The 15,101-nt window shown below is 46.5% G+C and overlaps 1 protein-coding gene across 3 annotated transcripts in view; it reads left to right on the plus strand.

The window, feature by feature from the left end:
• The window catches only part of SAMD11 (sterile alpha motif domain containing 11), a 196,198-nt gene that overhangs the window by 138,326 nt on the left and 42,771 nt on the right, over positions 1-15,101 (plus strand). For all 3 annotated transcript variants that reach the window (XM_071767379.1, XM_071767377.1, XM_071767378.1), the window contains one exon: positions 4,923-5,047. In XM_071767379.1, coding sequence (XP_071623480.1) covers positions 4,923-5,047 — 125 coding nt within the window. The remainder of the gene's footprint in view (positions 1-4,922; positions 5,048-15,101) is intronic.

Here is a 15,101-nt window from a genome sequence, read left to right on the forward strand (position 1 = left end):
GGACTCAAAAGTCTTGTAGTGCTGCAAGTTCTTTTGTAAACCCATGCCCACCAAAATAGCAGAAATACCTGAAAAACATGTCTTGTGATCAGAGCTGCAATCATCCAGAGCCAGAAAAAAAGGTCTTAGAAGACTGCTAGTAGCACTGATCACTTCCCAGTTGGAAAGCAAATCTGGATGTGGCCAACCAGCCCCGTGTCTTCTGGAATCCCTGGCAGTCAGTACTCAGTTTCCTGCCCTTTCATTTTCCTGCAAGTGCCAAACTTGCTGCTCCGAGGTGGAGGTGCCCAGCCAGCCAACCCTCAGAACATGCTCCCCTGCTGCTTAGAAACATACCTGTATTAGTGCAGGTCCCCAAACGATTAATTACCAAACCCCATGCAAACTGAATGTTGCCATGGCAACCTGCAGCCTTACAGGAGGCTATTTGTCTCCTCCCTGACCTTTCAGGAGATCTGTATCTTGCTCAAGCCCCCTTCTCTAATCCGGTTTTTAAAATATAATATTTATGCTACTGGAAGGGATCAGACCTCTGTAATCAGATTGTGTGTGCATGTGTCAGTGCATGCATGAGGGAGCAGCCTGCTAAGGGAGCAGATAAAGGAAAAAAAGAGTGGGGGCTCTGCCCTCCTGGGGCTGCAAGTGAGCACATGGGTGGAATTATGGGGATGGGGAATCCTTCACATGGGAAGGAACAGCCTCTCCAATCCTCCAACCCCCCTGTGCGGGCTCCTTCCCACGGAGTTGTGCTCTGGCTGGTGAGGGCTTCAGACCCAGCAGACAAATTTTAGGCATTATTAGCTGTGTGTTCGTGTTCCCAAAGCAGGTGTTCTCCTCTTCAGCTGAAGTCCTGCAAGCTGGATGTGCTTTCACCTCTTGTGTTCTCTCTGAGGGAAGGATCTTTACTTCTTTATTCTTTACCCTGAGCCCATGGGTTTGTTGCCTGTTTTGTCTGTGGTGACACGTTCAGTGTGAGACAGTTAGGTGGAGGCAAAACCAGCAATTTTCCTTGTGAAAACACTGTCCTGTCCTCTGAGCAAGCTGAACTCACAAACACCCGGTGAGCGGGACTGAGAGACTGGCCCCGTGCTGCACGCCTGCAAGATGGGCTGAACCGGGCCACTTTTACAGGACGTGGGCACGCAAATCCAGAGCCAGCAGTTAGGGGTGAAGCATGGGACGTGAGTCAGTCACAGGGGACAGAAGGAGGGGGATGGAGGAGCAGCAGAGGCCCCTGGCAGCCCCGAACAGCTCTGAGCACTCACCCCGCGCAGCTGCCGCCTCCTCACAGAGCCGTGGGGCTGCTGCTGAGGGAGCGCAGTGCGACTCGAGCTGAGGTAAGGGGAGGCTGCGGTGTTCAAAGAGCTGTTTTCTTGTGGAGAAATAGAGATTTTTAATTTTTTTTTCTTTAGGAAAGCTTTTTGAATAGAAACGCGTTTCTAGGAGTTTTAGGGGGATGGGAGGTGGCGGGGCCGAGGTGATGGTGTGGCTGCCCTGTGTGGCCTGGCTGAGGCGTTCCCCTCAGGGCTGGGGGCAGAGGTTGGGCCTGGAGATTCAGGAGAGTTCAGCCAGGATGGGCTTAAAACTCGTATTTTGCAACTTTTGGTGCCTGGACCAAGCAGATTTCCCCAAGCCTGTGTTAGTGCTGTGTCTTTTGTGCTTCTGCTGCAGTGAGGTTTCAGTGTTGAGGGTGCAGTTGGGGTGCTGCGGGTCCAAGGCAGTAAGTGTGCAAAAAAAAAAGATTATTTCTGAAAATTGTGTTAGCCCTTCTTCCAGGCTGAGGTATTGGGTGGTGGAGTACCTGCAGAATTGAGGTGCAATTAAAATTTAAACATCCACTATTAAATGGCACTGAGGTGAAATCAGTTAGTTAGGCTTTGCTCTGTGGAGATTCAGGAGGGCCTCATGTAAAAATGATGTTTGTTTGCTGTTTCACACAGTCATGGGCAATGGGAAGTTGGTAGAGCTCTCAGTTGCAGTACCAAACCTTGTGTTTTATTCTGTTGATCCCTAGTGGTGGTAGAAAGCCCTCTCTGGCCCAAGGGGAGCCTTACACAGGTGTGGACCTTATGGAAGGGTCCCATACAATCACTGGAGTCTGACTGCAGCTGTGTGGAACTGAAATACAAATACAGCAAACACCTAGGACCAGCCTGGCCTACACCATTAAAAAAAATGCTTCAAGTCTTCACCTATGCAGAAATGTATTTCAAATTTTCATAAGAAGCTCTGGTTGCCATTCACTCTTTGTTCCTGCTGAGGCTGAGCCCCAGCTATAAGATACCTCCCTTTGTGCCAGGTGTAGAACAAGCCCAGAACACAAAGGCAGTCTCTGCTCCGAACCTCCTATGTACTAAGGCAAAAGGAACAGCTCCTGGGGACAGTTTGATGTGTTAAAAGCTGTCTCAGCCTGTTTGCCTCATCTCTAGACTTCCCTTTCCTCTCAGTGTCACCTTGGTGTTCAGTTTGCCTTCTGCGAATGTATTCCAGCAAATCCATGTTTTCCTGGGATCCTGAATGAATTGAATTCAAAGCCTGTAGAGTGTATCTGTCAGCCCTGTGGTATTTGCTCATGTGTAGAGTTATGACTTGCTAATGCACCTTTGCATCCATGATGATTATAATTTTAAAGCCATGGAAAATCTCCTAAACATCTCTATTGGGGAAGAAAAATATTCTGCTCTGGTAATATTTTCTTCTATATAGATCTCCTTGTTTTCATTTACAGTGGATGTATCACAGTGTTCTGCACTTTTTGTGTTTTGGAGAATCAAGTCACGTTAAGAAGTCACTGTGCTCTTTTCCAGAAAGAAGAGGCAGTTGCATTTAGTGTAGTGGATTAAACCATTCTTTCTCCTGGCTCTCTTAATGTGTGTACATATCAGAGGTGTTTTGGGCTCGATTGGGATGCAAGACACTCTGCAAATGCAAAGATGTAATTATGCCATTTTTCTCTTCCTACTCCCTGCCTTCCTCCCTCTGCACTTCTGCTCATCTCCTCCGCCCTTTCCTGAGCATTGTGCTGATGGCAGCGTTTATCTGCATTTGTCCTCTGTCCCTGACATCCAGTTATTGATTGGCATGATTAAAAAGAACTGATAATCACTTCACATTAATCCCATAAATGACTTAAGACACCAAAATATTTGCATAATGCATCTTAAAGGTGGCAGCTAAAAGAGGATAAGACCCAGAACTTCTTGGCACAGGAGAAATGGGCTTCCCACTCACCTGTGGGCTTGCTTAAGTAATAAGCAATCTGCTTGCATAAGGAGGAATCTGAACTGGTTTAGCGGAGGAAGATGCAACGGGTGCTCAAAGGCTTTGAGATCCAAGCATCCGATCTCCTGGCTGAGCCTGGGGGTGGGGGGAACAGCAGGGAACATGACAGTGGCTGCTGAAATGAGAGTCTGTTTTTGTCTGCTGCATCTTGTGAAAATCTGGAGCCAGACGCCCGCTGAAAGTACCTCTGTCTAAAGACTTTCTGTCATAAACTTATCTGATTAGCAGAGAGCTAGACGACAGATTAGCCCCTGCTTCTGCCCTGGGGATGGGCTCTCTGGAGCGTTGGAGCAGATCTGCTCCTGTTGCTAGTGCTGATAGCCTGTAGGTGGGGGTGCAGCAGGTGGGGAGGAGGTAAGGGGGGGATAAGAGGAGGATATTTAAAGGAAGATGATTGCTAGATGATTCTGCAGATAATGCACTCTCCGGGTTGTCCTGCTGGTCCCAGGTGAGGACACCCTCCTCTGCACCAGTGGTCATGTGCTGTGTGTCACAGCAGCACAGAGTGGGTGCACTTGTCATGTGAGTAGAGGTTGGGAAGGAACTGTGAATGTGGGAGGGAGGGCAATATTTTTAATATGTATAATTTTTGAAAGTGTTTTTGGTTCTTCTGGCAGTCATCTTCCATTTAGAAAGAGGAGAAGAAGAAAAATAACCACATTTAGCTTGGGGCAAGCACCTCATGTTAGAAGGAAGGGTAATTTAGCATAGATTGGAAACAACCAAAAGGGAAACATTCCAGCATTTCCATTTAGTATCATGTATACGTTTTAGCTTGTTTTTCCTCTTTAGTGTCTGTATATCATTTATTCAGAAATATTTTGCAAGTGGATAGCGATTTGCAAACAAAAGCATTTACCAGCAGAACTGCAGTATCTGCTACAGTGAATGTCTTTTTGTGTTTGTGTTCTTCCTCTCCACAGAAAGAAAATAAAAAAAGGAAAAAGGACTAAACTAGCCCACTTAGCAGCAGTCTGATGCAAGGGTAACAGGCTAAATAATGCTGTAGTGCTCTAGTATGTTCTCTTATCCAAGGAGGAAAGGAGCTTTGTTTCAGGATCTGTGAGACTGAAGAGTTGCAAATTAGTTTTGTAAATAAATCTGTACCCTCATCTCTGAGTAATGCTGATGGCTGGATTCATCTCTTAAAAGAAAAACTTACTCAATTACATAAAGTAGCTTTGTGTTCTAAAAGTGATGGAATGGAAAAACTTTTTTCAAGAATAGAAGGGTGGCAACTGATAGGAAACTATCAGTTATTTCAGTTCAAGTTTCCTATTAATTCTGAAATAGATCTGCCAATTCCTACACTTTCAGTTTTTCCATCTGAGATGCAAGTTCTGGCCCACGCAAGTTATATCTGGCAAAAGTGAAATCAGGAGCTCTGGCAGCTGCAGAGTCCTTTATGGGAAATCAGAGTGCTGTTTGGGAAGTGCTTTGCACTCAGTCTCTGCTCCCCCAACCCAGAGGAGGTTACCTGGGAACCTGATGGGTAGGAGGGGGAGAACCTTTCTTGCAATCCAGCCATGTTGGGGCAAAGAGAAGAGCCTGGCGTGCACACACACGTGTGACACACAGAAATCAATTATCTGGTGGCAAATGGGATTTCCTTAACTTGGTGCTTTTCTGCTCTGTTGCAGCCGTGATAACGACCTCTCCACTATCATCTCCAACTTGCATCAGAGCCGTCAGCTCGTTATGCCAGAGACCCAGAGCCGTTGTGAATTCAAGAGAAACAGCATCGACATTGGCTTGGGAGCAGCAGGTAAGCAGCTGGAGCAGGTCCTGCTGGTTTGGGTTTGTTGGCTTTGTTCCTCTCTTCCACCCCCTCAGCTGTTCCCTTTTGCAGCAGTTGGTTTTTCTGCAGCTGTTTGTGTTACACTTTGGAGTGAGCTATACGAAGGCTTTCAATATTCTGGCTAAAGATTAATATGGAAAGGATTTCATGGTGATGTTAAAGTCCTTTTGAGATCTCAGCCCTGTGTTGTTCTCAAACCTAGTGGTCTCTGTTAAAGTACTGGCAAAGGAGCTTGTGCCAGCAAAGAGGTGAAATGTCCCCAGGGTTAATGTCAAGTGAAGCAGAAAGGCCTTGCAGAGAGCATGCTTTGATTTGTAATTTCATTAATCAGAGGTTCCCTGTGCTGCCTCTGCATCTGCCAACTCCTTTGTGAGCAGGTTTGGTTTTGAAGTGCTACCTGGCTTTTTTGAGAAATTCATCTGGTTTCAAGTTAACATGGAGGAACCAAAACCACTCCTCTTGGATCCTGCACTGTGTCTCTCCAGTCAGTAAGGGAGCTGTGGGCAAGGATGCTTTGGTGGTAGACACAGCAGTCAACAAGTGAGGCACTGGTAATGAACTAGAGATCTGCTTGTTGTTTGCAGAATCTACAGATTAGTCTTGATTAAAAATAAAAGTTGAAGGAAAACTAGGAGTGATGCTAGTTTTTATATTGAGTGATCCCTGTCCTTCCAAATCAGAACTGGATCACTCTGAGAATGTTAATGTGGGACTCTTCTGAAAATCTGCATGTTTGTGCTTTTGTTCATGTTTTCTTGAAAGCCATTCTGTTGGCTCTGTAACTTAAACCTGACTCTGAAGGGAACACTGCATCTAATACCCTTTGGGAGTGTCTTTGGAGGATCTTCAGTAACAAAAGGATACCTGGTTGGCCATTTGCATGAAGTCTGACTCCTTTCCAGAAAGGTTCCTCCTGCCTGCAGTGGAATTTGTACTGCTGTGACTGCATTTGCAGTGAAGTGTTCAGTCTTGGTGTGTTGTGCTGAGCTGGGGGATTGGTGAGATGGCTGTAAAGCAGCCATGGGCAGCTCCCACTCTTTGCTTTCCCAGCTGAATTTCCATATTCTGTTTGTTAACCAATCTCCACAGCCCCTTCCCCTACACAGCTCTAAGTGCCAAACTGGCCAGAGAGTTGCATTTTTCTGTATGACCTGCTTATGTCTCAGCTGCTTGTGTGTGTTAAAGTGATTTTTAGTATTGTTGGCTTTACAGAGAAACTGCTGGGCTTGATCAGTATTGTTGAAATTCTTTGAGATGCGTAGCATTCCAGAAATGCAAAGGATATTTTCCATTCCCATTAGTGTTAAGCAGTAGAAAAGATGAAATGTAGGAGACCTCATTCTTATTTGTTAGATTTTCTGCTTCAGTTTCTCTGGTTAGCTTCTTAACCATCAGAAACAGTCAGAATTATAAAACACAGGCACTGCACACATGTTGTGGCAGGGAGGACAGCAGTGCTTGGCTCTGACCTCAGTGGAAGTCTGAGCAATGAAAGAGAAGAGGGCTCATTCACACAAGAGACCACAAGCAACTGACAGAGCTTTTCAGGACAATATAGATTTGATGTGTCTAACAAGTTAACCAGCAAGAGTAGGTGGGAGCAGGGTGGGGAGATCAGTAATCTCAAGAGAGAGCGGGAATCTCCACAGGGGCAGCTTTAATGCTGGTTTTTCCCTGCTCTCTGAGCTGGCTCACTCTACATGCCTGTTTGATCAAGGGAAGGCTCATTTGCCAACGTCTACCCAGAACCTGCCAGCTCTGGCTTTAGAGCATGTGCTGAACTGGTACCTGTGTCACCACCTCCTGGACATGGAAGTCAAGGGAGCAGAAACAAAATGTGCTGGGATTTGTATTTGATGTCAATTATTTGGTTTATGTCTTGGTTCTGTTTGTTTTTACTGGCAGGGGAGAACGGTACAACTAACTGCTACATATTCAGACAGTTGGGGCAGTCTAAAGGACTGGCTGTTAGTTAAACCAATTAGTTACAACAATAAGGGAAAAAGAAATGTGCCTCCAGTTGTCTGCTGTTTGCATTGAGTGCCTTTGAGAACAATACTGTGTATTTGGGTTGTGAGAATATTACCCTCAAAGAGGTGTTTGGAGATGGACAGTATGGAATAAATGATGTTAATGCTGGTGTGTTTAAAAACTCCCACATCACTCATGACTATAAGCTGCTGTGCTCTCACAGTAAGTTGGAATCTGCTGTTAAAATGTTTTCTGTCGGTGGTTTAGCATTTATGGTTTGCAGTTGGGCAGACAGTCCCAGTCAGTAGAAGCTGAACACTGGAGTTGCTCAAAGTGCAAATTCTACACCGTGGTGGGTGTAGCAGCCCACAGGGGGGTGGGTGCCAGCCCTTTGGGACAATAAACCCAAAGGAGGTGCAGTCTTAGAACTTGGCTGGGACTGAAAAAGTCACTGTGTTTTGGATCTTGTGAAGCTCAAAGAGTCATCAAAACCAAATAGCTGCTCTATCAGCTGCATCACCTGGGTGTGATTAAGACCAGCGTAGTGACCAGTTTCGAGCACAGATCCTATGAGGAGAGGCTGAGGGAGCTGGGGGTGTTGAGGCTGGAGAAGAGGAGGCTCAGGGGAGACCTCATCACTCTCTCCAACTCCCTGAAAGGAGGTTGGAGCCAGGGGGGGGTTGGGCTCTTTTCCCAAGCAACTCTCAGCAAGACAAGAGGGCACAGGAGGTCTCAAGTTGTGCCAGGGGAGGTTTAGGTTGGACATTAGAAAGAATTTCTTTACTGAGAGGGTGATCAGACATTGGAATGGGCTGCCCAGGGAAGGGGTGGATTCTCCATCCCTGGAGATATTTCAAAAGAGCCTGGATGTGGCACTCAGTGCCATGGGCTGGGAACCACGGGAGGAGTGGATCAAGGGTTGGACTTGATGATCTCTGAGGTCCCTTCCAACCCAGCCAGTTCTATGATTCTATGACTGGTAAATTTAGCATCTACAGAAATCTCTGTTAGCAAATGTAAGAGTTCCTGTGCTTTGAAAAGACACATTAAAAAAACCGAAAGACACTGCTGAAGGAGAAAGGGAAGCAGCTGGGCTTCCAGCAAGTAAAGTTTCCTCAGTAGTGTTGGACAAGGTGCATTGTGTCTTCCACCAGGTTTTGAATAATTTGTAGAGGTGTGTGAGTCAACCAAGACACAGAAAAGCAAACTTGCTAAGGTCAGAAAGCAAATTACTGAACAACAGAGCTCCCTTCTCTGTCTTGTCCTTCCCTAACTTCTCTGCTAGACCTCTGTGGTGGTGTTCCACTGACAGTCTGGAATAGGTGTGGATTGGACCCTACTTGGAGAGGTTCTGCGTGTGAGAGATTTGAGGGGCAGCAGTGGTGTTCCCCCCTGCCAGGGTGTTTACTGAAGCAAAGCATCGAGATAGGAGTAGCTGACAGCCTAGCTCGTGTTTGAAGTGTCCCCTGATACTGGACCTTTAAAGGAAATAATGAATGCCAACAGCAAAAACCTGCTCCAACCTGGAGCTGGCGGGGGTAACCAAGGCTTTTGCAACGACAGCACAAGTAGGTGGCCCAGAGGCGTCTGCTGATAAAATCTAATTGCCCGATCGATTGGCTTCGGAGCCACCGTCAGCTGTGGTAATGATTGAGATATTCTTATGTGTCTGATGCATGTTAGCTGTATCTCTCTGCCCCGGGCCCACTGGGGACCTGAAGGTATTACAGAGATCTCTTAATCACGAAGCAAACTTGTGTGTGTTGGGCCTGCTCTGCAGCACTGCAGATTTATTACAATTACCACTGATGCACTTGGATTTCCTCAGGTCCCAGGGGGTCCTGGGTTTCGGGAAGAGCTGCCCTGTTGGTAACTCTGAATTCTTAACTGGCTGAGGAAATGCATCTCCCTGGTTTAGGATTTTACCTGTCTGCACCCTCTCACACTATTCTTCCTTCCTTCTCATCTGGTTTAACTGTTGGCAGTACCATGTCCTCAGAACAGTAAACTTGTGCTTTCTTTGCCTTTGGGAGTGGAGGTGTTTGTGGCTGCAAAATAGAGTGCACTGGTTTCTGTAGGCCCTGGGTAATGTCTGTGCACCAAGTGGCTGTGCAGATTTCAAGTGTGCAAGTGCTGGTTGTTTCCAGCACAGATTGAAAGAGAGTAAATTCTTGTGAAGGATCAGAGAACCCAATCTAAAGGAAGGGTGTTTGCATTTCTGCCAGCTCTGTTGCTCTTCATTGATCAAAATGATATCTACCTCCTCTTTTGAAGTTTGGGTTATGTCTACCCTGGCTTTATATCCAGCTCCTAGATTTGTTCTACTGCTTCTCTGGACAGTGTTGAATCCCTTTTTTGCTTTTTTTTTTTTTTTTTAAACCTGGGACTAGCTAATCCAGGTGCTGAGAGGTAAGGTCTGCAGAGAGATACTCCCTTTGTGGAGAAAGAGGTGAACTATTTCACCTAAGTGCTGACAGTCTGCAGGAATGCTGTTGAAGGGAACATATGTGGACCTTGCCTGGAAAAATAAGCTTTGGTGATCTCCCAGGCCAGTTCAGGAGGTATGAATGGTCTCTCCTCTCCTGACCCCGCAGACTTAATTTTCTCATTGCATCCTTACCTTCCAGTGCTGTTCTGCAGGGAAAAATGCTGGAGAATGCTTTCCTTGGTGCTAATTAAATTGCAGTCACGATGAGAATATGCCAAATGGAGGAAGAAAGGGAAAGTGTGTACAATGGGGTCTTTCCCTCCTTGGGAACACACAGAGGCAGCCTGCAGTGGTGAGATTCAGTAAGAGGCTTAACAACATCTGCAAAGGTAGAGCAAGTTTGCTGAAATGCCTTTGGGGGGAGTGTGCGTGTGGGAGGGCAGGGCAGGCGGTGAGCCTAATGAGAATACAAAAGTCATTTGCAAATGGATCAGATAAAGGCGAGGCAGCAGACAGGGCACAGCACTGGCACTGCAGAGGGGCTTACCTTGAGAGGGATGACGGCACAAGGCGCTTTTCATCTTAATTGAGACACACACACACACAGGAGGATGAGCAGAGCCAGGGCTGCTTGACAAAGGCACAGAAGCAAAGCTGGAGGTTTGCACATCAAACACGGATTTAGAGCCCCTTTAAGCAGCTAGTGGTGTGTCTGTAAACAAGTCCAATCCCCTCTATCCAGTTTGGCTAATGCAGTCTGCCCGGGTGTGCGTGGGGTAGGGGAAGATGGAGGAGCTCCGTGGCTGGTAGAGAAGGTCTGGGTGCCTTCTGTGCTCTAGGACTTCAACAAGCATTTTGCAATACAGTCCTGGTCCCAAGACCCACAGTAATTTCTCCCCTGCAAAAATCCTGTTAATTTCTCCTCATTCTCTCCTCGAAAAACTTTCTTTTCTGCAGAGCCAGATTTCATGATTTTCCAATTGCTGTAGGACAGTTTGAATGGATAGAGGTGGAGGGATCAGGCTCACTGATGCTAGAGGAAGGTGGGTAGATCTTCCCTCTTTTCTGCCCCTTGTGGTTAGAGGGAGTTGGCTTGATGTCTGGATATTGTCTGAGAGGGCACTTCATGGGGATCTGGCAGAATATGGGGTGTTATTCCAAACAGCGAGCAATTTGCTATGGTTTTGCTTGTAATATTTGGTACTGCACATGGATTAAAGACCCTTTCACCAGTGACTGGGGGCTTCTTCTGGGTGCAGAAGAAGCCCAATATTGCAATATTCCAATATTGCAGAGCTCCTAGAAAGTCTGGGCTTTTTCTAGGGGTTGCTGCTCAATGTGATGGAGGGGACAAACCCTGAGAGCCTTGGCTTCAGAGCAGTGGTGCCCTCAGTGTAGTTTCACGTTAAGCTGCAATAATTCCCGTGGCAATCCCACATGAGAGGGAGAACGTGACATCTGTATCCCCTGAGAAGTGATACTTTTAAGAGTTGTGCTTCACTAGAGGCCATGTACACTCAATGCTTTTGCAGTCCTAGAAATGCACTGTTCATCTTCATGTCTCCAAAACATCCTGAAAGAGAGATCTCTCTTTTCTCTTCATCAGTTAATTTGTTCTTCTGTATTTAATTCTCCTCTCTCAACTTTGCATTTCCTGCACTGCTGGCTGAGACAGGGAGGAGAAATTCCAGATAAACAGATTCTCATTTAAAAATTGGTCTTGGAATTTTTGTTGACAAGGCAGTATCTCACATGCTTGTATCTCACATATGTGGATCTGTATCTGATCAAACTAGCAGTCTCAATTCTCTTTGGGCCTGTCCCTCAACACTGTACACCTGCCATAGAGGGCTTCCCAATAAATTAATTTGGCTTTGCACTGACACAGCTTTCATTTGCTAAGGAGGAGTTAATATTGAGGGTGAAAAAGAATTGGGATCAGGGTTGTTCTAGCTAATGATTAGAGACAAGATCATAGTGAACGGCTGTTTCCTGACTGTGTGATAATGAGCTCACATTCAGACACTTTTTCATTTAACTTAGCCAAAAGCAACAAAAAAGCAGAAACATTTACCTGACTGCTGCCTGAAATTGACCTGAAAATCAGCACCAAATGGGCACTTAGGAGTTGTAAGCCCAGCCATATTTCTGTGTCTTTTACCATGAAGGACAGTTGTTTACCTAGGCAAGGTTAGGGTCTAGGCTCTGTTAGTGCCATTCATCGTCTTGGCTTGGATCTGGAGGACATTAATTTCTTTTCTTCATTTTTTTTTTCTTCTGCAGCCTTGTGGGAGTGGGAGGTAACCAGGATCCTTTGTAATGCAGACAGAGGTCTTGGAAGATGAAGGAAAAATGGGAGAGCTCAACACGGAAGCATTTTCTTTTGCTGTGCCCTGCATAGCTATGTGCAGCATAGATTAATGCAGAGATTTTGCTGGTTTGAGTGTTAAGGTTTTATTCTTGGCTTTGTCTCTGCAGGAGGAGAAGGAACCGAGGCAGTTTTGTGCCCTGTTCTTGGCACTCAATAAAACTTACTCTTGTCAGGGATTTGAAGCCCACTCCGGGTGGGAGGGTTCTAGTAGGATGGCTCTGCAAACCCCTTTGGGAAGGTCAGTGATGTATTTCAGGGTGTATCTTTACCACTTTTAGGAAAGGAACACCAGGGCTCACCAGGGCAGCCTCAGTAGCTTGGCCTCCTCCATGCCTGGAGTGGACAGGGCAGACTGGCCCTGTCAGGACAGTCTTGTCACTCCCTGGCAGTTTTATCAGCCACCAAACTCATGGCCAGTACACATTGCTACTTTGAAACATCTAAACACTGCCTCTTCCTTTCTATGCAGCTTTAGGAAGAGTAAGATTCTCCTGCTTCCAAAAATAACCTCTTCCACACCCCCTGCTTCCACCTCCTTTCCCAGGTGTCTTACAGGCAGCTGCAAACAAATCATTGGTGCAGTGACTTCTCATCTACAGAGATCCAGTACAGGTTGTAGTGTGGCACCTGGTGTGTCCAGCTTGCTGCTGGATGGAAGAGCAGGGAGAGGAGACCTGAGTCCCTGCTCCTGACCCTGCCACAGGTCGGGCTGAAATTTCAGAGCCAGAGCCATGGCACTGTTCCTCCTCTGTGTCACCAGGTGTGGATGCTGTGGATGAAGTCCTGCCAAACCCAGACTGCACAGCAGGAGTAAAACTGGCCTGGCCTGGCCTGGTCTAGGGTAAATGGGAAAGACCATAACCACTGTAATGTAGTAACTGTATAATTTGTGAAAAGTCATGTGGTGGTGTTATTTTTTTTTCCTCTTCCTGCTCTCTCTGTATATGCAGGCAAGCCCAGGTTTCCCCACAGGACTACAGCAAAGACCCTCAACTCCTTTCCCTCTGCTGAGCATGTCTGATGCAAATCAAGGAGATGAGTGAGGATTTTCAAGGGTTAAGTTGCATGTATATCACTGTGGGGAACAGATTCCTAAACCAGACTGGAAGCTGCCCTGATGATACCCTCTCCTTAGATGCAAGTTTGTGGTTTCAGACCTGGTCAGGGGAGTCAGCAGTGGTGCATGCTTTACACCAGACATAAACAGACTTGGGAGAAGCTGTCCTAGGATGGAGATCTGGGAGTTGAAGGATATTATTAACAATTTTTTGTGAGCAAGAAGAGAGTCAACTGCTTATTTTGTGAATTTTTTAGCTCTGCACAATTGTTTTGTTCCCAGTCCCTTTTCTTCTCTTTGCTCTTTTCTCCTTTTCTGCTCTTTTCCCTCCTCTTTGCATTTCTTTGGCTCACAAACCCTTTCCCCCTCTTTTCTTTTTCATCCTTAATCCCTCTCTCACATATTCACCCTTCTTCCTTTCTACTCCTTTAGTTCCCTTGTCCTCCTCCCTCCTCTCCCTTCCTCACCCTCCCTCCATCTCCCAGCTCCTCGGGAAGAAGACAATTTGAAGGCTTTCCGCTCTGCTCTCAGCTGAGAGGCTCCTTCCCTCAAGCCAATCAATGGCAGCCTTTCAGCCCCAGTGGGGCTTGGCAAACATTAGATCAATAAGTTATTAGCACCATTCTGTCAGCTGTAATGTGGAGATTGATCGGGGCCGGGGCTCCTGCATGCTGCCTGGCACTTCCCCAGCCTGATAAAGATGACAGATTAAGGGAATAAGAAAAAGGAATTAAGGAGTCTGGCTGTCAAAGCTGTCACGGGCTGGAGGAGTGCTGTTTTTTTCAGGGGCTGAATGAGTGCAATCGGACACTTAAATGGTGCTAAGGGCACAGCACCACCAGCAGCTCTGTTGGAAATCTCTGTCTTCAGTGTTCACTTTTCTAAAGAAATGTTGGGAGGTTGGTAGAAGGAGCAGCTGGCAGAGGTGGAGTAGCTTGTCCTGGGTGGTGGAGGGAATTCCAGATTGCTGGCAGGGATCACAGGCAGGGATTCAGCAGGTAGGGCTGCCCCTGCTGCACAGCCTTTCCCACCTTTTAGTTGGGTGTTGTGTGGCATTCCTCAGGACTGAGGGAGGTGTCTGTGTCAGAGGAGTGATGCTTGTTTTCATGGCTTTTTATCACAAATACATAAATTGAGGCCAACCACCTTTATCCTAGGAGGTCTGTGGTCTGTCAAGGAAAACCTGATCCTTATTGGAACTGTGCTTACGTCTGCTGATTTAACAAGCTTCCCCCTTCTCCTCTCTTACTCACTAGAACATGCTCCTTTCTAGAGCTAGAGAGTCCCCAAAAGGCCTGGACTTCCAGCCTGCCCTCCCAGCCTGATTTCTTAAATCTTTTCGGGAAGAGAGTGGGGATTGACAGGTTTGCAATTGCTGAAAAGCTTCTCTGCAGCATATAAAATTAATTCAGATCTCTCTCTTAAGTGCGCTATATCCTCTCCATCAGTGCTTTTCATATTATGAATATTTACCAACTTTCTATGGCTTGGTGCATGCTGTAAAAAAAAGAATTTTGCAAGAATCTGGGATACAAGGGGATGATGGTGCACCTTAACTAATGAATAGCCTCATTACAGGCAGACAGGAGGATGGCTTCAGCATCACCTACACCTTCCTCTCTCTCACTCCTTGGAAGCTAAAATACTGGACAGTCCTTAGCTCCAGCTTGGCAACTCAAGTGAGCACAAGGAGAAGGGAAGTAGCAGGATACTGTTTGCATGGTAGGAGGAAAGGCAGATGGCCAAGTAAGGAGTGTTGAGGAATGAGATGTGGGCTCCTTCTAAAGCCCAGGGAAGGATGGTTGATGTGTTATACATTGGGAATCCTCCTCAACTACTGTCTTGTGTGTTCCTGCAGCTTTCCTGTATGCTGCAGCTAACTCACATTAGGAAGGGGTTAGTGACACCAGGTCTGCCTTTGGGTTGATCTTTCTGGGTAACGTGTTGAGGTCAGTGAGTGCTGGGCACTGACTCTGAGCTGTTGGAATCCTCTGCTACTGAGAGGAATGATTGCACAGCCAGCCTGCCAAAGTAAAGTGAGCAGGAAAGAGAAAAACTTTTGATGACTCTATTGCATCTTCCTTTCTTTGTAGTAAGAGACTGTTAGTGTGTGGTCCATCCTTTCATCCCCTTTGTTGCCTTTTCCTTCCTGTTTCCAAGAGTTTGTCACAGGGAACTTGAAGTGTGATGCTTA

The sequence above is a fragment of the Heliangelus exortis genome, chromosome 23 (assembly GCF_036169615.1).
Source record: "Heliangelus exortis chromosome 23, bHelExo1.hap1, whole genome shotgun sequence".
Lineage (NCBI taxonomy): Eukaryota > Metazoa > Chordata > Aves > Apodiformes > Trochilidae > Heliangelus > Heliangelus exortis.